This window comes from Lissotriton vulgaris, chromosome 2_1 (assembly GCF_964263255.1).
Source record: "Lissotriton vulgaris chromosome 2_1, aLisVul1.2, whole genome shotgun sequence".
NCBI lineage: Eukaryota > Metazoa > Chordata > Amphibia > Caudata > Salamandridae > Lissotriton > Lissotriton vulgaris.
Window position 1 is genome coordinate 309,674,109 of NC_141687.1, and position 25,026 is coordinate 309,699,134.

The window sequence follows — 25,026 nt, forward strand, 5'->3', positions numbered from 1 at the left end:
GCTGGATCCCCACCGAAACAAGAAAGACGGTCACCCAAGCACTTGTCACAAGCCGACTGGACTACGGAAATACCCTCTACGCCGGAACAACAGCCAAATTACAGAAAAAACTCCAATGCATTCAGAACGCCTCAGCCAGACTTATCCTAGACATCCCCCGCCAAGCTCACATATCCGGTCACCTGAGAGACCTCCACTGGCTCCCTGTCAACAAGAGAATAACATTCCGTCTACTCACCCACGCACACAAAGCCCTCTACGACTTAGGACCCAAATACCTCAACACGCGCCTGACCTTCTACACCCCCACCCGCCAACTACGATCGTCCAATCAAGCACTCGCCGCGATTCCACGCATCCAAAGATCCACCATGGGAGAAAGATCCTTCTCCTACTTAGTGGCCAAGACCTGGAACTCTCTCCCCACCCACCTCCGCCTTACACAGAACCACCTCTCCTTCAGAAAACAACTCAAAACTTGGATATTTGATAAGTAACGTTACCCCCCTCCCTCAAGCGCCTTGAGACCCTCTGGGTGAGTAGTGCGCTATACAAATTCTAACTTGACTTGACTAACTTGAGTGAAGAGAGGGACTCGGGAAATAAAATGACGTCTCTTGTTATTTTTTATTTGATGAGAAATATTTTAACATTTGAAACGTTCAACTCTGTTAAACGTTTCAGAAATACTGGTGGAGAGGTTAAACTAACACCAGCCATTTTTGTCACATTGCCCTCTGGATATCCCCTCAGGTGCTCCAGTTTGAAGCAAACTGCCCTAACACTTAGTGGTTTACAAACCCACCCTCATACACAGCTTTTTTCCTAGACCCATAGAGCCCCACCCCCACATCCAAGTTGCACTCAGGTACTACTCATCTATGATCACAAAACTCATGACAGTGTCCGCCTGACGGATGACGGGTGGGATGGGTGCTGAGGCTGGTCAGCACTGGGTGGGAGACCCCCTGCGGCCCCTTGTTGTCGTCCTTGCTGGCCATGGCATGGTCCAGGTCCAGTATGAAGAGGGGGCGGAGGACGGAAGCTTGGACCCAGCCCCGGGTCGAGGCCTCCCAGGTAGGCCCAATATGGAGAGGATCTCTTGCTGCATCTTGCGTCGCCCACGCCCACTTATGCGCCCCTGGATGAAGCTCAAGTGGATGTGGTTCTTCCAGAAGCTTCCAGCAGCAGCGTCCCACCAGAAGACCTGGAGCCAGGCCCAGAGCAGGCAGCCAGAGCCACGCGGCCTGCCCATGATAAAAGGTCTCTAAAACTGCTTGGCTGCACACCTCCAGTTTAACGGAAGGCCCCAAAATTAGGCCGGGCACTGCCCATCGCACCCGCAAACCAAAAGCTTGGACTTTTCCTGCCACCAGTCATCTATGTATGCCAAACAACCACAAAATCGGCAAACTGCTTGGAAATCAATATTGAGCAGATTTAAGTGTTTGATCAAAAAATAAACTCAGGTCTAAAGACTTGAGAGAAGTCTTTTATTGGGAAAATGGCAACGTGTTTGTGGGTGAAAAGGACTGGGGCAGTGGGCAGTCACCATGGGAGCACTTCCAGGAAATGCCCAGCTGGCAAAAGCTGCATATCCCACTTATTGCAAAATCCAGTTGTTAAATTCCACCCAAAAACTCAGCACACTTTTCACCCAGTGTTGACCCAGGCCTTGATATTTAGTGGTAATAGTGATAGCTGAAGTGTGAAAAAAACACCGCCGGTTAGTTCTGCATTTAGATATTCCAGCCTTCAAATTCCGGGGAAGTTTGGTAACATCTGCATCACCCCAAAATGCAATAAATCTTGGGCAGGACAGGGGCCGAACCGGACCGTCACCAAGTACCAGCTGTGGCAGGACTGTGAGCAGAGGAAATTCACACGGGAATCACACGGGTGAATTATGGGGTATTGGTAGGGGCTAGTTGGGGGCAGAGTAAAGGGCCGAGGGCCGATGGCAGGTCTGTGGCCAGAGAGTGGGCAAGAGAGAGGAAAGGCATAAAGGCAGGAGAGTGTTCGGGGCAGCGTAAAGGGCTGTCCAGGACTGTGGTCAGAGCCAAGGGCGGGCCAGGATGAAAGGGAGGGGCAGCTTGCTTGGGGGCAGAGTAAAGTGCTGACGTTGGAGGGGAGATCTGGGGCAGCACTGTGGGCAGACAGACTGCGAAAAGGTGAATGATGGGAAAGGGTGAATGAGTATGAGGACAGAGCAAGGCTAGGGAAGAGGCGAGGGAAGACACCGGGGGCAGTGTGGGGGAAGTGGGGCAGATCCCAGGTAGGGGGTAGAGTGGAGGATGGGATGCTTTCTGCTCTATCTTGGTTTCACAGCACCAGGAGACTCGTGCCTTGCACTTCAGCTGAAGCATTTTAACTGGGACAGTCGTGCCTTTCAGATTCCCCACACCAATTCAACCATTGGATCACACAACGTGACAACAAGAGAGAGGCACGATGCACGCACGGCACACAGAAGCAGAAACACACAGGCATACAGCTGTGGGTAGACAGAGCAATCAAATGCGCTCATAAGGTTCACGTACTCTCAGCCCACGCACACACTCTGCATATAGTTTGAAAGCACATCTCTTTGAACTCTGAGCATTGCAGTGACTTAAATGTGTTTCACAAGAGTGACAAGACTCACCCTCAAAAGGTTTACAGCCATTTGCTGCAATGACAATCCTACAGGAAACAAAGGGCCTCTGAAGCCTTTGGACCAATAAGGAAATACTTTGGAATTTCAGCAGATGGTTCACCTCTCTGGTTCACATACAGTTTTGAACGTGCTTTTAAATGGGCATAACAACCAATAGCAATGACGTTGATTTTAATTTACCGCAGAGATGCCGAAGTCTAATGTACACTGTATTTTTTAATTAACAAGAGAACAGTAATATAAAATAAGCATTTACAATGCAACGGTATCGCCTTTACAAAAGTTAGAGCTATTGGCATTGTAAATGAAAACATTTTTATTTATGTGTTGGTTTTGAAAACAGATAAATAAATGGCATTGTCATTTACATTGCCAACAGCTTAATCTCTTGCAAATGTAAGACCTATTGTACCCTACTGGATTTCACTGAAGAAATTCAGAGTCCGGTCTGCAGGTGTTACGTGACAGACGGCCAATTGACTGTTGAGGGGGTGAAACCGTGCTGGGGTGGCACATTAAGGCGACGCTTGCTGAAAGCACTACACTACCCTACTGGAGTGTCAGTCTTTTTGGACATGGTCCACTCACTCATCTTGTAACAGGAAGCTCGCCACCAGTTCCACAAAAAATACCGTCATTAAATCTTTCCTTTTTAAGGGTTGGACATTTCAGTTGGCGTCTGCCCTCAGTCACGCTCGTCTTGCCGCCCATTGTCAAACATAATAGTGTTATTAAAAAAGGACAAATCCCCCTTGGAGCCAGGATCATACAGGCCAATAACACTTCTCAACGCGGATACTAAAATATACTCAAAATCTTTAGCACAAAGGCTGAGTAAGGTTATCGAGGGGTTAGTCATTACACCACAGCATGGATTTATTCCAGGGAAAGGTACAACCCAGCACACAAGGCAAATGATAACCATTTTAGATGGTAAACATCGTTTACAACAATGTTTTCACAACGGGGTACCTTTACACCGCGGCTGTGACAACGCAAGTCGTTACCACGACTTGCGCTGGAGGGCGCTCAAGGTCTAAAAATAGATAATTTACTATCCTAACACCTTCCCTAGGGTCCACGGGGACTGGTGTTTGAATAGTAAATTAAACTATTCGAAATCCGCGCCCCCCCAACGCAAGTCGTGGTAACGACTTGCGTTGTCACGCCGCGTTGTAAAGGTATGCGTTGTGACGGTACGCGTTGTACCGTCATATATCCATTTTAGATGCCGCGGAAGTTGCAGGAGACCCAGTCGCAGCTATCTTCCTGGACGCTGAAAAGGCGTTTGACAGGGTCTCCTGGGACTATCTCTGGAGGGCCCTGGAATGGTCAGGGTTAGGCATGGGGTTTATAAAAGCAATACAGGCTCTATTTAAACAGCCGACAGCAAGGATAAGAATTAATAAAACTTATACAAAGACAGTGCAGATTAAACGAGGGATCCAGGCAGGCTGTCCAGCCTCGCCACTGTTATTTGCCTTATATTTGAACCCGCTGCTGAAGAAACTTGCTAGTAATCGCAATATTCCCCCAGTTAGGCTGCACGATGAGGAATATAAATTGTTTGCTTATGCGGACGATGTGGCCATTATAACTCCGGAGCCAGGGATAGCAATAGGTGAAATAGAGCAAGAAGCAAGGAACTTCGGTTTAATATCAGGATATCTTATAAATCAGGGGAAAACTCAGATAGTGCAGAACAGATTTACAACATTTCAGGAAGTCAGGGTGGTTCAGGAAGCGGTATACTTGGGTATTAGAGTCACCGCGGATTTGGAGAGACTAGTAGGGATAAATATGGAACCCTTGTTAGGGAAAGTAAAAACTAATACTGAGAGGATTAATAACTTACACTTGACTCTAGTGGGGCGTATTAACGTGATCAAAATGGTTACATTCCCTAAATTTTTGTATTTCTTTAGAGCTATACCTTTATTTTTTGATTGTATGTGGTTTAATAGATTAGAAGCAATATTAAATAGATTGATATGGGCGCAAGGAAAAACAAGGAGAGCCTATTGTTTTATGACACTCACTAGGGACAAGGGGGCCTGGGGGGCACCTGATTTTAGATTTTATTATTGGGCGACGGCACTGCAATACTCACAGGGGCTGATTGGAGGGGGAAGTGCCAGGCTAAGAGGGGACAGACCTGGTTTTGTGAATGTGTATAAAGCTGTGGTGGGCAAAGAGGCGGAGAATACAATACTAAATACGGTAGATTATACTTACTTCAAACACACTAGGTTCAAGACCTTAAGAGCAATATTTAAAATTTGGAAGACCGTTGCGAAAAAATTGGGAATAGGTAGATATAACAGATATATAAGACTGTACACAAATCACTCACTCACATGGGAGATCTTCAGGGATGCAGTTATGAAAGAATGGGATAATAAGGGGATTAAGAAATTAGGTGATATCATGGATTCGGATGGAGGGATTCTACAATTCCAGAAGATCCAAAGTAAATTTGAGATATTGGGAAGTAATTTTTTTAAGTACCTGCAAGTAAGGAGTTATTTTCATAATAAAAAAGGGGGCACCTTAGGGTTTTGTCACTGCAGGATAATGGACTATATAGAACGCAGCAGATATTGTACAATAAGACAACTATATGCAGAACTTTGTGCACTAAAAGGGGATGACAGGGACAAATATGCTAGGAAATGGATGGATCAAGTGGCTTCGCATCCGGAGAGCTTACAGGCTTCTTTAGATTTAGGTCGGACAGTTTTGTGCTCTGCGACACTACAAGCATAGCACTACAAAACAGTATTTTCATTATACCATACCCCAGCCAGAATCGCACAGTGGGGGGGGGGACTACTGGAATAACCTGTGCCCGTTGTGATTCGAGTAATGCAGATATTGTACATATGTTCGCGCAATGTCCACAACTATTTACATTGAAGGTGACAATTGAGGAATTTTTGGAAGGGTCATTGGGGATTAAGATCAAATTGTCTGATGAATTGATAATGCTTGGGGTGAGTGTAGGTGTAGAAGGCCTTCCCACAGAATTTGTATTCATGGCAATGGCAGTATATAGGATTGGCATAGCAAGAACATGGCTTGCCAGGATACCCCGCACGTTTCAGATGTGGGTAGCAAGACTGTTATCTATATACAATATGGAGAAAGCTATATATGAGAGGAAGGGTAGTAGGGCAAGAGCACTGGGTGAGAGAATATGGTTGCCCATAGAGAGCTGGAAGACTAGGGCAGGTTAGCTCTACCTTATTGAAATTTAGATTTTATTCAATATAAAAGTAGAAAGAGTGGATAAAATAGGATCATTTGTTTTTTCTGCCAACTTTGTTAGATTTACTTTGGATTTTTTTGTTTGTATACTAATGTGTATTTTGTAATATGTGTACTGTAACATGTATTGGAATTCTTGGAAAAATTTAAAAAAATGCAATAAATAAAAAAAAAAAAAAAAAGAAATTCAGAGTCCGGTCTGCAGGTGTCACGTGACAGACGGCCAATTGACAGCTGAGGGGGTGAAACCGTGCTGGGGTGGCACATTAAGGCGACGCTTGCTGAAAGCACTACACTACCCTACTGGAGTGTCAGTCTTTTTGGACATGGTCCACTCACTCATCTTGTAACAGGAAGCTCGCCACCAGTTCCACAAAAAATACCGTCATTAAGTCTTTCCTTTTTAAGGGTTGGACATTTCAGTTGGCGTCTGCCCTCAGTCACGCTCGTCTTGCCGCCCATTGTCAATCACGCGCGTCTTTGTGCCTGGCTGTCAAGTGCCGGCGCCATCCGAGTGTGCATCTTCAGTCAGCCACGGCGTGCTAGCCAACCGAACTGCATTATGGGACTGGTATAATGATTCATGGGAGGGGAGGCTGGTAAATAATTTGCATGAGTAAAACAATGCACACGTTCCCTGGTAACACATGTTTTGCTACTTTCTGTATTAACCAACTGTGACTGCCAACCCATTCAAAGCCAAATCGTAGGATGTCACCAATATTTTGTGTACAACTACATGTGTCAGTTTCATTAGGGGTGGTACGTGCTATATAAATGCAATTACAATACATGAGATATGCACATGTCACAACACAGAAACACCATGCATATGCAGAATGTTATCTTGGCAGACATGCTACGGCCAGTAGCTGTCATGCTTACTGTGTCCTCGCTGCTGTAGGAAACCATGTGCTTCACTTTGATCTCAGGCATCTTGTCTTTACTCCAGTTGTGCCCTCAAGGGCTCCTCCAATCACAGTAGTTTTTACAGCTGGTCAGGGGCCTCTCCCAATCACTGCGTACACCTCCTGTCACGAGCAGAGCCCATTAAAAGTCTCACTGCCCCAAGGGCTCCTCTTTTGTGTTCCTTAACAACAGCACCTGTGTCTGCAGGCACCTAATGAGCCCCTGCAAGCACCACTGGAGTATCCCTCGGGGACCTCCGATGCTTAGCCGGAAGCAACGGTACCCCCAAAATACACCAGGGTGGGCCCCAAAACAGTCCTTTCAAGGACACCCCCTCTTCGATAAACCCAATCCCCACAGCCCTTATGTTGTGTCCCTCCGACTCCCTTGTCCCTCAATGACCCCTTCAATGTGTGCTTCTGAGGTGCCCCAGGCCCCCTCCACAGCCTCGTTCATAGACCCCGGCTTTTGAGGCCCCTCCCTCCGTGCCCTCCCCTCTAAGACCGCCTGGGTTTCCCTCTGAGCACAGAGCCTCTGCCTTTAGCACCCAAACAACGCGCTCCGGAAGCACAGACCATAGAGTGCAAGACCAGACAGACCGCCCCGGACCATAGAGAGCAACGCGCACGAGCAGAGAGGACGAGAGCGGCCAATCAGAAGAGGGAGGGTGGTACGTTCTCCGAACTCGGAAGTCAAGCTACGTTTGCCAAGCCCAAGATGGGCGCCCGTGCTGCTGCAAAGTGAATGCGCGAAGTCTGGTTAATGTAGTTTATTAGCCTTACGTTTCCCAGCCTCTACCGTCGCTATAGCAGCCCTGCCAAATACCACGGCTCAGGGGTTAGAGTCGTTAGACTAACGCATGAAAGTGCTTGTAGCCGCATCACAGCAATATAATGCATTAATCCCGCATACTTACAGCTCCCCTATACTTCAGTGAGCCATAAGACGCTACAAGTAAACAAAAGCATCCAGCCTGTTATCCGCTGCTATGCTGCCTTCCCCTGAGTGCTCCTTTCTATGGTTACACACAGACATAGTGTGGCTCACACTGATATTTCGTAGTTGATTGTTTTTCTTTCCCGATGGGTGCAGTGCGGCTTCTTTAAGAAACAAGCTAAGGACGTCAAACACCGAGGCTTACAGTAAGCAGCACCCATACCAGCAACAAAGATGCTGCTGTCCTGTCACACATTTTAACAAGGGCTGCCAATAAATAACAAGCACTCGATTCTGCCCCACAACGGCGAAGGCACGGACAACGGGAGGGAGGGCGGGGGATAAAGAAGGCACAACAACGGCACAATAACTCCTTGTGGGCGTGTTTTTTGCCCTCTCCCCTTCCCATTGGCTGGAAGGTAAAATTCCAGCCAATGGGAAGAGGAGAGGGAGGGACTTAAAAAAAGACAGAGAAACGCCCGAATCGCGTTCCGACAGGGAAAGAATGATTAACAGCCACTCTCTTCCAATGGCTAGCCTCCATTTATGGAGCTAGCCAATGGAAGAAGGGGCGGATTCAAGTCCCCCATACTGTAAACAAAAGTTTTCGCCTGGGCGGAGCACTGCTTCGCAGTGCTACGGCCAGGCGAAACCTAAAAACAGATTGGATTTTTCATATTTTTATTGTGCGACCAGCAATCCTATCATTCACATATGAACAGTGATTAGCGTTTGTTTTATATTTTATCCATTCTACTTATGCAAATGCAGTGTCAAACTAGCTTGCTCCTTGTGTTGCCATTTAAAAGAAATCTGATTTGGAGCAAATATAATGTGTGGCCATTTCTATTAGTCATGGCGTGTGTACTTCTAGAAACTCAAACTCGTATACCAAATTCAAATTATACTTACAATCCTGCATCCACAGAAACCTGTACACCAAATAAATTCAAAGGTGTATGCACCGTGCCAGCCCGAAACTCATACACTTAAAAACACATCGCTGACAACCCGGCTGAAGGCTGCATGCAAATGAAATAAAATGCTATTAGTCAGTGTTTTTTAAATTAAAATTTGAATGTATATGCACATAAAAGGTGCTTAATCTGCCATTATAATACGACTCACACTTCAGTAATTTATAATTGTATGAGAGCTACAAAGGTTCTTTGTGAATACAATCACAATCCTAGAAATCATTCAAACGCGCTGGCGTCATTTAACAGAGCTATGCTGTTATTGTGATTTTAACGGTCAGACACTTTTATATGAAGGATCCCTTGCCATTATCACCACAGGGTAGTCACGTGTTTCTGTCACTGGTTGAAGTGCATGCAGCACAGGTTTCCGCGTGCGGCCGGTGACTGGCAGACTTTTCAATATGATGTTATGTCTGCGCGTGATTCAGGATGAACCAACTCTGTGCGCATATCGGAATCAAACATTAATGTTATTACAGTGCAGAATCAATGATTTATTGATCGGGAAAGCGGCTCCCGTGAAACACCTCGTCACGCTGCGCAAGCCCCCTCTGAAAACAAATCTAGATCCCGAGTTCCGAAGCTGCCAGAGGTGAACGTTAAATGCCATCAAATAACGCAGGCCTACAATCTAAGTGGCCTGTTGATCCTATCTAAAGGAGAAGCGACGGCTGCTTTGTACATCTCGGACTGAGGCAATTGGCACTGCAGACATCTTGGCGAATCATCCTTGATTAATGAACCCAGAAGGCGCTATGTTCTCCACACCGAAGCCTAGGTGAAGGACTCAAGGTGCACTGTGCAATAATGAAATGTGCGAGCGGCAGAAGTTGTCTCACAGTCACTAATACACCAGCTGCTCTGTCCGTGGATAGAGCAATAAAGCTAAAAAAAGCCTACTGCGTCCCAAGTGCTCGTGGTCCTGTCCGAGTGTAAGCGGAGGCACCAGGCAACAACAAAGTAGTCCCTACAATTGAAAGACACTGGCCTGCAGCGTCAGGGAACTGTAGTTGGTCGATGCTGCTTCCTCTGAAAACAGAAGAAAACGGAAGTGACGCATTGCCCCACCAGCCAATAATGAGAGAGTTCAAAAGAGCAATGCCAGATTTTAACCAATTGCAAGGGACAAAACAAAAAAAATGCAATGGGTGGAGTTTCACCCTTAATACTAATTACTTCATGCCTCGTAGAGGCAGCACATGCGCTGCCCTATACGAGACCTAAAAAGGAAAAATTACTTTGATGGTGCAGGCCCCCTACAATATAGAGATACTTCCTGCCAACTTCTCAGTATCTGTTCAGTTTCAGGGGAAGTTTCAAAGCCTGCACGGAGGGGAGACAAAATAGACTGATGGACGTTCTAAGGAAAGACTCGCTCTTCAATTTCATTCGTCATTTGAGTGACCTTCAGTTTGGAACACTCCCAAGGGGCCTTCTGCATTGATTAACGGAGTAACTATAAGTGTCTGCCAATGAGACAATGGTGATATGAACTTGTTGGTCGATACAGAGCAAAGTGCACAGCAGTGTGACGATCTTCTGCTGGTCATAAGGGCATATTATGTGGCTTACTGTAGCTGAAGTAGGTCATAGTGGCAACATCCATCCCAGAAAAGAGTTTAAAGGTAGGTGCTGCACCTGTTTTGCTTTAATTCCAGAGGGCACCAAAGAGATAAAGGTGCAGCAAAATCTAGTATTTTCCTGGTTTCTGCTGAAAAGCTAATGTTTCCTTAGGTGGTGTTTTATTGGTTTGAATAAGTTTTAATTGAAGACCAGAAACCGATATATGAATCATAATGACTTTTATCAAAACATTTCTCTATCATTTTTTTTGATTCAGGGAATTATCCTGCCTCAGATCTTCACAGCATTAGCAGCGAACATTGTCAACATTGTCATAAACTACATTTTTCTGTTTAACCTACACCTAGGAGTTATGTAAGTAGAACATATTTATTCTGGTTGGGTTATCAAATGTCCTTACCTGGAAACTTCTGCGTTTGACTGGCGTTCACAATGGTTTGTGAACTATGCATCCCCTCCATTGAAACTGGAGGAACCTGCATTCTCAATTGGATTTTTTGTCTCTATGCTTTATGGGATTTGTTTTAACTTTAAAAGTGTATCTCTTTCTTTCCTACCTATTATTGTGTTTGAACTTAATTAGAATTTTGAGAAAATAGAGGCTTTTAACCCCGACATATGAAAATATTGTGGAAGCTTCCATCTTGAATTCTATGTCAGGACTGGAGGCGAGGATTACGCCTTCTCTCTTTGCTTTATTTAAATAACAGCTTATTTAAAAGATTAACAAAGACCACATTTCCCATGAACAATAGGGAAAGGTAGCATAGAAAAACACATGGTCACAGCCAATCATGTTAGGGTAACAATGTCCAATCAGGGGCTTCCTAGCCCAACATAGTCCTCTGTTAGTGTCCCCCAGTATTTGGCCTGAATGCCTGTTGGGGACATTACTTGGGTCAGTTCCCTTGTCATAAGGTTGATTTCCCTCTTATTTATAACTTGGTAGTCAAAATATCAATTCCCATGGGGCTAGAACCCCCTTAAATTGAGGTGCATCTGCCCCTATTTCAGGCTGCCACCCAGCCCTCACAGACTTTGGTCCTTGACTGACAGCCTGGTGGATTACCACCCTGTCATTTTCTTTAGACTCCATTTTTTCTACCTAGTGTTATTCAGTATTATGACGATTACCAGGAAGAGGATGACCCTCTAGCTGATTTGCCTTGGGGGATGCATTCTATGAGGCGGTTGACACCTCAATTTACCGGGCGGTTGTCGAGGGCATAACTCCTTTAGAGGAGAGGCTGTCCCGCCAGATCGTGTAAGCATTTGAGAGGCTTGCACCCAATCTACAGCTGTTAAGGATACAGTCTGACTACTAATTGACATTACAGTTGTTATCCAAATATTCCTTGTGGTATTGTATCTCTTGAAATACCCTGGTAAAAGAACTCAAAAAACACCCTACTGTGTTAGTATTAAAGTATTCATAACATAAAATACTTTTGTAATGCCCTTTAAAACTTGCAGCTATCAATGTTTATTTGTTCACTCCCAAGCCCATAACTGTTAAAGGCATGAACGTGGTCCCGGGCTCAGACTTGAAGCGCTCACATGTGGCTTTGACACATCAACCGAAACCAAAGGAAAACGTGTGTAGCGTTAGGCTTAATTGAAGGCTCTCACCCTGCTGCCTATATAAACCCCACATAGCTGCTTGGCGGTGCTTCGCTTCTTCGCGTGCACCACAAGAAGTCCCAAACCCGTTTAGAGAACCCGACTCACTGCCTTGGAAGGACAGCCTGCAGTGCGCTCCTGTTTTCATTTGTTTCCTGGCTGCGTCATGAGACTCCACTGCTCCTGGACCTCCCGGATGTTCCTTGAACTCCTTCCTGGTTGTCGCCCCTCCCGACAGCTTTCATCTAAAACCTGCAAGAGAAGAAAACAACACTCGATTAGTAAACGCTGCAATCAGTAACACAATTTAAAGCTGATTCTTGTCAAAGAAAATACCGGTAAGAGTTTTGAATCATTCTGAAGCACATTTGTGTGTGAAATATTATCGCATAAAGAAACCAAAGATCAAGAGACATCTACAAACTCATGTTATAGAAAGACAATAATTCAGAGCTCTAAAAAAATATTTAAAGGACAATAAGAGAATTATATCAAGACTATATATATATTGTTCTGCATTGTCTTCTGTTCTTTTTTTTATTCTAATTTCAGAACCCCTTTTTGAAAAGTTGTCCCTGAGAAATAAGGTATGACTTAGGAAATCATTAACCCTGAAATACCACTACTAACCAAATTAATCTCAAGAAAGCAGTAATATTTATGTTGACTAATGTTTTCACTATTTGCTTTGTAGCACATGTAGAGTCATTGTAAAAGGGACGTAAACGATTTCAATCCTTTGAAGTGTGCGCATGAGTTCTCTGAAAATAGGTAGGCTTACATCTGAAACTCTAATTACTTATTTACATAATTTGCATATGCATTGTAGTGATATTAATGTTCCCTTTTACAGATTAAAAATTAAAAGAAAGAGAATTCAGAGTCGCTTCCTGTTGAGAGAACATCGCCCAAGAAGACATGGTCCAGTGTTTGCCTTGTTTTCTCATTCCACTTCCACTTCCACTTTCCCCCAGGGACCATTCACACTGACAGGAATTATAACAATTTTGTTGGTTTGGTTGGTTCATAGGGGAATTGGGAACTTGCAGCACCAAGAAGGAAACTATCGGAGATTCAGGAGATTCTGGTGAGTGACATCGTGACAGAAAGCGAAGCCACAAATTCTACCTTGTTTCCTTTTTTTGGTCCTGCACCTGAAATAATGGATAAAGAACAATTAGCGCAGTTAATTCACAAATTAAATGAGTAAATGCAGTAATTACGGGTAGAGAATCAGAGCTTACGACAGGAATTAGATAGAACTAGAGCAGGTTTTACTAACTGGAGAGATCCATTAGGTAAGACTGAAAAGCCTATTCTCTCTCCCCCAACGTTTGGCACAGCAGCCTTTTCTTCTAGAAATGCTTTGGGCCAAAACATGGAACAACAATTGCAGGTTAATGACATTGCCCCCAGTCCGGTCCCTCTCACCAACCCTGAAGATTTACTCGTGACAGCAGCCACTATTCAACTTTCATGAGCCAGTGCCATTTACATTTTATGTGTAAACCTCAGGTGTTTACTACAGACACATCTAAAGTAGCCTTTATAATTTCATACTTAGGAGGTGTTACAGCCAATTGGGCTGTACCCCTGGTTGATTCTAATAATCCCCTATTGCATAATTTAGTCAACATTAAGGCAACCATGTCCAGTCTATTTTCTAAGCATGTGTTTATTCAAGCATCTGACAATTAACTTCTTAATCTTCGTCAAGGAACCAAGGATTTGCTTACTTATGTAACAACCTTTAATAGGTTGTTAGCCGAGACTCATTGGCCAGAAGAAAAACGAATATCATTATTTTATAGAGGCCTTAGAGAGGATCTGGATTCTTTAGCACATATAGTTAATTTGCATGAAGAGTATGGTGAGTGTTTAGACTTGATAGTTAAACTAGATCACAGACTGGGAGAACAGAAGACGGAAAAACCCAGAGGAGACATTAGACACTTGAGTTTTAAGTCATATAAGAAGGAAATCGAGGAGAAGGAAAATAATTCTAATGTTGAACCTATGCAATTAGGTGGACTATGAGGGCCATTATCCTTAGAAGAAAAGGAACGAAGATGTAAAGGAAATCTTTGCTTATACTGCGGAAAATCAGGTCATTTTGCAAGAGAGTGCCCGATAAGATCTGCTAAAAAGAAAATATTTGCCATAGACAGTGACTCTTCTGAAAAAGAGGAAAACTAACTTTCTCGAGGAAAGTAGAGATCATCTCCTCGAGAGATAACAACTCAAAGATCTCCAATTATGCAACCAATGTGATTAACCGTGCCCCCAGACACTTTACTGTATGACTAACTTTAATTCTAACTGATCACCAAAGACACAGTATACCTGTTCTTCTAGATTCAGGAGCTACCGGTAACTTTTTTGACTTAGAATTTGCCAAACGCTTGCATATCACTCTGGTTCCTACAAAAGAACTGGAGCCAGTTCGGGCTGTTGATGGGTCAGACACACGGTGAATGTTGTATTTGATCTCTTTGACATTGCAACTTTTGGGGTAATCCTAGGGGTTCCATGGTTGGAGTTACATAATCCAAAAATTGACTGGATTAAGCATACAGTGACTTTGGATTCATTTTATTGTCGAGTTCACTGTTATCAAGAGACCAAAGACCCAGTGATGCTTCTCTATTGTGCCACTTTAAATCAAAAACCCTCCTGTATTTCCGAAGAATACCAGGAATATTCTGATGTTTTCGATCCAGTTAAGGCAACAAGTTTACCACCACACAGGGTCTACGATTGTAGAATAGACTTAATTCCTGGAGCTACTTTACCCTGTAGCAGGATTTATGCTCTTACTGAGCCAGACAATCAGTATTTAAGATCCTACCTGGATGAATGACTGGAAATAGGGTTCATTCGTCATTTAATCTCACCAGTTTCCACGCCACTTTTCTTCGTGGCGAAGAAGACTGGCGATTTGAGAGTGTGTATCGATTATCGTGCTGTGAACAAAGCTACTATTAAAAATAGTTATCCTCTACCTTTGATTTCGGTTTTATTAAACCAAGTGAAAGGTTCAAGTGTCTATACAAAATTGGACTTATGGGGGGCTTATCACCTTGTCGGAATAAAGGAAGGTGATGAATGGAAAACAGCCTTCCTTACAAAATATGGCCTATTCGAGTATACTGTGATGCCCTTTGGTCTTTGCAATGCTCCAGCAGCATTTCAGAATTTCATCAATGAAGTCTTGCATGACCTATTGGACATCTGCGTCATAGTATACATTGATGATATCCTGATATACTCTAAAAACCCTGAAGAACATGCACAACATGTTCGTTCAGTTTTGAAAAGTTTGCAAGACAATTCCCTATTTGTAAAATTAGAGAAATGTGTTTTCAACACTTCAAAGGTAGAGTTCCTAGGCTATTGGCTTTCTCCCGATGGGATAACCATGGATCCAAAAAAGGTGGAGGCAATGCTGAACTGGCCAACCCCGGAGTCAGTAAAAGACACACAGAGAGTTCTTAGTTTTGCGAACTTCTATAGGCAATTTATCTCAAACTTTTCTGAGACAGTGACACCAATTACACAATTACTAAAGAAGGGGAAAAAGTTGCAATGGAACCCAGAAGCTGCTCAAGCTTTTGATTAACTAAAAAAGGCATTTACATCAGCTCCTATCTTAATCCACCCAGATAGCCGTTCTTTGTAGAGGCAGATGCCTCTCAAACCGCTTTGGGTGGTGTTTTAATGCAAAAAGATGCAAAATCAGGACATTCACACCCAATCGCTGTTTTTTCACGGAAATTATTGTCAGCAGAACAAAATTACACCATAGCTGAACGCGAGTTGCATGCTATTAAGGTCGTTTTTCAAGAAAGGAGACACCCCTTATTGGGTGCGAAACACACCATCACTATATTCTCTGATCACAAGAATTTACAGTTCTTTTCCACAGTTAAAGCTCTTACCCCAAGATAGATGCAATGGTTACAGTTTTTTAGTGAATTTGATTTTCTGATGACGTACCGCCCTGGTCCTAAACAACTTGTATCTGATATTCTGTCTCGTTTGGTTTGTAATAAACAGAATGATCAAGACATAAAGACACAAAGTATTATCCCACTGATAAAATTATCACAGTCACTCATTCAAATAAATTCTTTGAAGACACAAAAAAGGTATTAGAAACAATGGATAGAAATCAATGGCTATCGGAGAAACAGAATTCCATACAAGAGGGTTTTTTCTTTCACAAGATGAAGCTGTTTGTCCCAAATAAAGAGCTTTGTTTACAAGTATTGGAATGGAATCCTGATTTTGGTATTGCTAGTCATCCAGGAATTAACAAGACCCTTGAGTTATGCCAAAGAAAGTTCTGGTGGAATGGTATGAAGTCTGATGTTCAGGATTATATAAGAAGTTGTCCAGTATGTGAATGACAAAAATCCCTTCATTCATTACCAGCAGGGCTTTTACAACCAAAGACTATTCCCCCTCAACCTTGGCATACAATTAGCCTAGATTTCATCACAGACATACCAGACTCTCATGGATTGACCACTATCTTAGTAGAGGTCGATCTATTATCAAAAATGGGACATTTTATTCCATTAAAGAAAATACCATCAGCATCAGAATTCAGTTCTATATTTTTGAAAAATATAGTCAAACTCCATGGCCTTCCAAACAAAATTATTTCAGACAGGGGCGTTAAATTCATTTCAAGGTTTTGGAAAAGATTGAGTCATCAATTAGGGAACGAGTTAGCATTTTCATCAGCTTTCCATCCTCAGACAGATGGCCAGACTGAAAAGTTAAACCAATTCTTAGAACAGAGTTTGAGTTTGTCTACCTACTACTCTAGCAACACAATGGGATGAAGTGTTACCTTTAGCTGAATTCTCCTACAATAATACTGTTCATTCAGCATTAGGTTGTTCATCATTATGTTTTCTAACTGGTCTACATCCACGATCTTTACCAATCACGTTTCCAGCTTCTGAGCAATCCATGCCTATCAGTCCACCTTCTGGTTGTCTCGCCCTACTGAAATCTGGCTGTCTAGGCAATACTGCCAGAAACTCGCTTCTAGGTCCGAGAGGTCCTTGGATCTGGTGCCCCCAGATGGTTCACAAATCGGACCGCTGAAGTGTTGTCCATCTTGAGAAGGACACATGACTGCAATGAGTCTCGTTCAGCAGCGGACGGCAAAGGACCCCACCAGAAGTTCCAGGCAATTGATATGCAACTTCTATTCTTCAGGTGACCCCAATCTTCCTGTAGAGAGGTCTCCGCACCTGGCACCCAAGCCGAGCCTGTTGGCGTCTGATTCTACAACAAGGTCCGGAGTGGAACCGAAAATTGCGCGCCTGTTTCAGGCTTCCATATGATCCAGCCACCACTGAATCTCCCCCCGGGCTTTGCTTGACAAGGAAACCTTGTGGGAGTAAGGGAAACCCTTGTGGCGGAAATACGCCTTGAGGTGCTCTAGAGCTCTGTAGTGAAGCGGGCCTGGGATAATGGCCTGGATGGATGCAGACAAGAGGCCCACCACCTGGGCCAATTGACGGAGGGATACCTGTTGTCTGGAAAGGACACGCCTCAGTTTGTGATGGATCTTGGTCACCTTCCTAGAGGGAAGACTGAGAGTAGATGCAGTGGAGTCTGTTACGAACCCCAAAAAGATCATGGACTGAGCAGGTTAAAACAGAGATTTCTGTTTCGTTGACTACAAAGCCTAAGCTTTGAAGCAGGTCCACTGCCATATGAAGATGGGCGGCTAGTTGAGGGGGGCAAGAGCCCATGAGAAGGAGATCGTCCAGATACACGATACCTAGGGCCCTCAGGAATTCCACCACCAGTTTCAGCACCTTGCTGGAGCACCAAGATGCTGAGGAGAACTCAAAAGGAAGAGCTGTGAACTCGTAGGTTTGATGTCTCCAGACAAACTGTAGGAAGCGCCTGTAGGGAGGAAAGATCGGATTTGTGAACCATCTGGGGGCACCAGATCCAAAGCCCTCTCGGACGTAGAAGCGAGTTTCTGACAGTATTGCCTAGACAGCCAGATTTCAGTCATGGCAGAGTGAGACAACCAGAAGGCGGATTTCTAATCCCACCACTTCAGGGATTCCAGCCTTTGGATTCTCAACCAGAGTTTTTTTGCTATGTTGAATGACCACTGGGGCCCCTTCTCCGTGGATCTGTTCACGCCCAGGTTGGATCATCAAACTCCTTGGTTTTTCCGCTGGAGACCGGACCCCTTAGCGGTGACCACAGATGCATTTCTCCAGACTCGAGCTTGGAGAAGGGGTACGCATTTCCCCCCTTCGCGATGATCACAAGGCAACGGCGCAAGTCGTCAGGCAGTCAGCGGACCTGATCATAGTCACCCCCTTTGGAGGTAGCAAGTTTAGTTTCCAGTTCTACTGGAATTTTCCTGGGATTTTCCAATCCTACTCCCCCAATTTTTGACTCTTCTCCTGAGTCCCGACAGAACACCACATCCTCTGGTGCTGACAAATTTGCTATGGCTCATGGCGTCGCGGAATTCCGCGACCAATGGGAAGCCCCAGGACTTTTGCAGGAAGCTGAAACATTCATCTCAAGGCTTGGGCGGACATTACCATCTAGAGGTACAGATCTGAGTGGGGCAGACGGTCCGGTTGGTATTTGCAACAGGGTTTTGATCCACTGGTCACGGACGTAGCACATGTCGTGATTTTCTTTGCGCAATTAACTTCCAGCGGTATGGTATACAGGTACATCAACACTTTCTGCTCTGCCATCTCATCTGGCCATGTACCAGTTAATGGCATGGCAATGGGTGAACACCAACTGGTCTGCAGGTTGTTGTGTGTCATTCGGCTCTCGTTACCCCCGGAGCCTTGTTACTCAGCCCTTTGGGATGTCAACCAGGTTCTCAACCTGTTCCTGTCCTGGCAGCCAAATCGTTTTCTCTCCAGGAAAGGTCTTTCTGCCAAATCGGCCATGCTCCTCTGCCTGATTACTTGCAGACGCTTTTATAATGTTAGAGTCTGGACATCCCCAGCTGGATGTTTTTCTCCCGATGGGGTAACGTTCACTCTGCTCAGATGAATGAAATGCCATACCAGGGTAATTTCTTACCCAGATCTTTTGACTAGGTGTGAGTGTTTGATTGATTCAGATGCTCCGTCCATCACCACCCCCTTTTGTACCGCTTTTGGCTGCCATAAGTGTGGCCGGGTATGCTCAGAAGTGAGTCCCTTGCTCACTTTGCCACTGGATTCAGGCAGGCCGGGCTGGGGAAGGCTGGAATGCCAGAAACCAGTCCTTGGAAGCTTGTTTCTGGTCCAGAGAAGACATGGCTTGGCAGTTCGGGCTGGACTGTTCCCATGAGGCACAGGGTCAGACTGATTTGCATATAGCCATGTCTGAACTGGGGTGGCAGAGTGGGCTAAAGAACGGTGATGGATTAAACTCGGATCTTTTGACTGGGTGTGAGTGTTTGATTGATTCAGATGCTCCGTCCATCACCACCCCCTTTTGTACCGCTTTTGGCTGCCATAAGTGTGGCAGGGTATGCTCAGACGTGAGTCCCTTGCTCACTTTGCCACTGGATTCAGGCAGGCCGGGCAGGGGAAGGCTGGAATGCCAGACACCGGTCCTCGGAATCTTGTTTCCGGTCCAGGGAAGACATGGCTTGGCAGTTCGGGCTGGACTGTTCCCATGAGGCACAGGGTCAGACTGATTTGCATATAGCCATGTCTGAACTGGGGTGGCAGAGTGGGCTAAAGAACGGTAATGGATTAAACCCAGATCCTTTGACTGGATGTGAGTGTTTGATTGATTCAGATGCTCCGTCCATCACCACCCCCTTTTGTACCGCTTTTGGCTGCCATAAGTGTGGCAGGGTATGCTCAGACGTGAGTCCCTTGCTCACTTTGCCACTGGATTCAGGCAGGCCGGGCTGGGGAAGGCTGGAATGCCAGAAACCGGTCCTCGGAAGCTTGTTTCCGGTCCAGGGAAGACATGGCTTGGCAGTTCGGGCTGGACTGTTCCCATGAGGCACAGGGTCAGACTGATTTGCATATAGCCATGTCTGAACTGGGGTGGCAGAGTGTTTGATTGATTCAGATGCTCCGTCCATCACCACCCCCTTTTGTACCGATTTCCATAAACTGGCTGTAATACAGGCTCTTATAGAGAAATGGGTGTGTTTAAAATCCTGCACCCCATGGTGCCTGCCACATAGTGCAGGGTTTTACAGGGAGGTACCTCCTCGACCACAGACTGCAGACCACAAAGGCAAGGGGCCCAGCGAGGGCCCCCCAAAGTCCCTTTCCAATAGCCTGTCCATGTCGGAAAGGCCAGCACGGAAAGGCTGTGAGAAACCAACATCGTAATCCCATCCATAGGGGATTACGGTGCCATTGCGGCCGACAAGAAGACTCCGACAGCCGATCGGAATTGAGTTGGAATGACCAACTGGTTTACATTCCAACTGCCAACTGAGTCAGTCAGACCGAGTTGGTTGGAAAGCCTCTGACTGCGGTCAGAAAGCTCCAGACTAGCGGTCGGAGGCTTTCCGACCGACACTGTAATCGGCCTCTATATGTTAACAGTGCTTGGTCTAGAGAAACACAGACTCAGAATTTAAAATGTAACACAGTGGTTGGGATTGTCTATACTAATAATAATGTATTACTACCCAAAGGAACCCTTTGTTAGCAACCTTAGAATAACAAAAGATTGAGATTAAAAAAAAACTTCTAAACCTGTGCCTTACAGTTTGCATGCAGCGCGTTGATGGATTGTAACTTATGAACTGCAAGTGACAAAAGGATTTCTGTGGCAAACGTAGTAATCTGTTGAGTTATCCAAATTAAATATAAACCTGTTATCTTCATGTTATAAGTTGTGCTTTACAGTAGGCACATTAAGCCTCTGCAGTACTTTATCATAAGGCAAAACTGTGACTAGATAAAACACAAATCTCTCCAGAAAATACTTCAGCCAGCACAGGAATCTTGCTGTTATTCTTATCCCCTAAACATTGGGGCGACACAAAAATATCTGCCAGCTGCTCTTGTCTCCTTTTTTCATGCCTGTCTGCTCTCTACTTCCTCATGGCAGAGCACAAAAAGTACCTCAGCCCTATATCTGAGCGTTGGCGTCCAGTGTGGCTGCCACTGATTGCATGTAAAGCCAACAATTACACCATATGATCCAAGTACACAGACAAGCCCTGAAAGCTCAGTGGATGTGGAACCACACACTTTGCCATCAGATATTTTGCTACAAATTCCAGATGATAAAGCAAGGGATGTTGTGGATGGGTTTCTGTACACTCCAGATTTGGTGGCATTAAGGATGGTAGAAGATATCCAGTCTGATATGGTCAACTGTGTAAAAAGGCTGACTTTAGACAGGTAGGGTGGAAGGTAGCAGGGTGAACATAACACCTCTGAACCCATCCAAGAAGAAAAGAAAAAAAAAACATTTTTGGGAAAAAGGCACATAGACAGATATTCATATACAGTATAGATGCAGTATACTTATGCTCCAGTGCCTGTGGCACGCTCATCCTTTACTCTGGAGGATCTGGTAGCATCGAGTTGAACATTTTTGGCTTCAGTTTTGCAGAATGATCAGATCCACTCTACGGTACTGCCTGAGATCCCTGCCCATTGATTGCTGCTCCAGTAAGATATCACAGTGAGATATCTTGGCCGGCAGTGTCCCAGGCTGCAGAGATGCTCATGAATGACACTGCAGAGTGGTCTCCTTCGTCCAGCTCGATGAAGGCAACTCGTCTACAATTTGCTAGAGCAGTTTCCGTAATGATGCATAATTTCAGTCGAGGATCGTTCATCTACTCCTGGGGCTGTCTCTTGTTTCTACCTTGCTCATAGGAGTGGGAGGTATGCGAGGCGAGGAGACTAAAAAAGACAGGTTCCCATTTCGTGTAGTCTAAAGAGAGAGACGTTCGTCTCTGAAGGTTGTTTTTAGAAGGGGTTCTATGGTGAGCCAAAACACGTATTAAAGCTGTTCAGAGGTCAACAAATTTACAGTCAATTAAAACTTCATTTAGTACACAACATTTTGCCTCTCTTAGATTACACATAAATTAATAAGGATGTAAACACTATTATTTATTAAAAGCAATTCTTTATTGTTCTCTATTCATACCACAGTATTTAGAATAATATCAAAAATTAAAAAGTTTTTTAAAAACAGTTACTGTTGCATTATTATGTTCCAACGACATGAAAACAATTTTCACAGTTAAAAAATAGTAATCCTTTTCAAGAAACACATTTATCAAATAAAACAAACACTTTATCAAATTTATTACAAAACACAAAATGTGGACGCGGCGTTTCGGTGATTCTATGTCTTCACCTTCTTCAGGACAGTGTGTAAGTTAAAAATTCTAAAAAGTTAAAACACAGAGAAAAACAATTACTGTACTTGGTCTGTGGTAGAACAGAGTTTACCTTTAAACTATACAGGCTTTACATCATATCTCCTATGTTTACACCAACAGTTAAAATTCAAGCATTTTAAGCGGTCTAAATGCCACCCTTTCTATAGTAAATGATTAACAAAAAGAACAGGCCTCAATGTTATTTGTAGATCCCACAACTTTAGTTTGGTCACACCTTATAGTTTACATCCCTATACTATGTGTTTTAACTTTTTAGAATTTTTAACTTACACACTGTCCTGAAGAAGGTGAAGACATAGAATCACCGAAACGCTGCGTCGACATTTTGTGTTTTGTAATAAATTTGATAAAGTGTTTGTTTTATTTGATAAATGTGTTTCTTGAAAAGGATTACTATTTTTTAACTGTGAAAATTGTTTTCATGTCGTTGGAACATAATAATGCAACAGTAACTGTTTTTAAAAAACTTTTTAATTTTTGATATTATTCTAAATAATGTGGTATGAATAGAGAACAATAAAGAATTGCTTTCAATAAATAATAGTGTTTACATCCTTATTAATTTATGTTATAATCTAAGAGAGGCAAAATGTTGTGTACTAAATGAAGTTTTAATTGACTGTAAATTTGTTGACCTCTGAACAGCTTTAATACGTGTTTTGGCTCACCATAGAACCCCTTCTAAAAACAACCTTCAGAGACGAACGTCTCTCTCTCTAGACTACACGAAAAGGGAACCTGTCTTTTTTTGTCTGTTCTAAGAAAACCCCTTCCCTTTTCGATAAAGGGTTTCTCCTTCTAAGATTTGATGCGAGGCGAGGAGTCCTCTGTATTTTATATTTGAAATGTTTACATCATTTTACCTAGTTTGATGATAAAATGCTCAAATTGAAATGAATGATGAATTGTTTATTGAATGGCATGTATACACTTTGGAGTTTTATCTAATTGTATAGTATTGTTATCATGTTTGTATAGTGCTTCTTACCGCTGATGAACTGTAGTGTGGGAAGCCTGACAGTCCGCCCTGTTTGCCATCATGGGTCCCGGTAAGGAGGGGAATCGGGAGCCTCTTTGAGGAAGCGTGAAAGACTGCAGCTGTCGCAGGGTGGACCCGGCAAGCAACTGGCAACACAAAAAGAGAAGTGCTGGTGTGAAAGCAGGCCACACCGCCCAAGAGACTCCAGCCGGCACAGTGAACAAAGTGTGCTTGTGTCGCATGTAAGATTTTACCAGCTGGGGTGGATTGGCAATGCGGGCATTCAGGCATTGGCCGAAGGGCCGGTGTCTCTGTGCCCTCTGTGGGCCTTTTTGTTTCTCCCCTTTCCCTGCCGCACAGTGAAGCTGCATTAATTTCTCTGTCTCTGTCTCCGTGCCCTCTGTGGACTAGGAAAGGGGAGGAAAAGTAAACGGCCCACAAAGGGCACGGAGACAGAGACAGAGGAATTAATGCAACTGCACTGTGCGGCCGCAGTGATTATCCGCTGTGGCCTCTCCTTCGCCCCCTGCCCTGCAAAGCAATCACACTGAGAGTGGCTGGGGAGGGGGTGATTGTTTGAAAAAATCGGCCTCCCTGGGGGCCAAGTGTTGCGCAGGCCTTTGAGCCATTTTCACCTCGGCCCCCCTGGGGCCCACGCAGCACATAAGCAGTGCTAGTTTTAACAACTCACCCACAGCCCTTCACATTCAGGGCATAGTGGGCGAGGAAAAATGGGTCTCGCTGTGGGGGCCAGGCGATTCTTGCAACTTGCACCATCTTCACCTCAGCCTCCCCCTGGCTACCATGGATGACCCAGCAGCTGTGTTTTGTGCTCCCCTGCCAGGACATTGGCCTGAGGCCTGGAGGGCTGGGGAGGGCTGATTAATTTACTAATTGCAGGGGCCTTACTGCTATTCATGTGCTCCTGAGATGAAGGTCCGGGGAGGGCTGAGTAGGTTAGTAATAGCAGGGGCTTCGCTGCTTATTAGGTGCTCCTTCCCTGGAGGGATCGAATAATTTTGTGACAGAAAGGGGCCTTGCTGTTTTTTTAGTTGCTCAGCATGGCGCCATTGTCACCTTGGCCCTATGTCCTGTGCAAAAACAGTATCCTCTCACTTTCATTCCTTGTCTGTGCCAAACAACTTAAGGATTTTGGGGGCCCTGGGCCAAACATATTTTTGGGCCCCTGTTTGGAACAGATTTGAATTTATAATCCAATTTCTCCTCTTTGATGCCCTCTTTCAGCGGGTCACTGGACAGTGCACTATCATACTTGTCCAAATTCTTAATGTATTTACATCTAATATTCAAGGACATTGACGTGTACCTGGGTCGAGGCCCAAACCATAGAGAAAATTCCCTTGAAGCCTCCACTTGGGTCGCCCATGTAAAATCACTTTATACTAATGATGGCCCGGCTCACATGCGAAATGAAACATCTATTGCTGGAGACAACCTAGATCCATTCATCGAGAAGATGGCGCCACCAGGAAAATTGCTTGTTGCCAACATCATAAAAAACATCAGACAAAACGCCGCTCCAGGTCCTAATGGTCTCCTATTCAAGGCAAACATCGACTTTTGGTCCAAAAATCTGACCCACCTGTACTCTGAATGCTGGCTCCAGGGGGACGTACCAGATTCATGGAGAGGCTCGCTTTTACAGCCTATCCATAAAAAAGGTCCAAAAACTGAA

The 25,026-nt window shown here is 44.4% G+C and overlaps 1 protein-coding gene across 1 annotated transcript in view; it reads left to right on the forward strand.

Moving 5' to 3' along the window:
- The window catches only part of LOC147730243 (multidrug and toxin extrusion protein 1-like), a 574,971-nt gene that overhangs the window by 308,134 nt on the left and 241,811 nt on the right, over positions 1–25,026 (forward strand). The window contains exon 8 of the mRNA XM_086955004.1: positions 10,589–10,686. Within this exon, the coding sequence (XP_086811130.1) occupies positions 10,589–10,686 (98 nt within the window). The remainder of the gene's footprint in view (positions 1–10,588; positions 10,687–25,026) is intronic.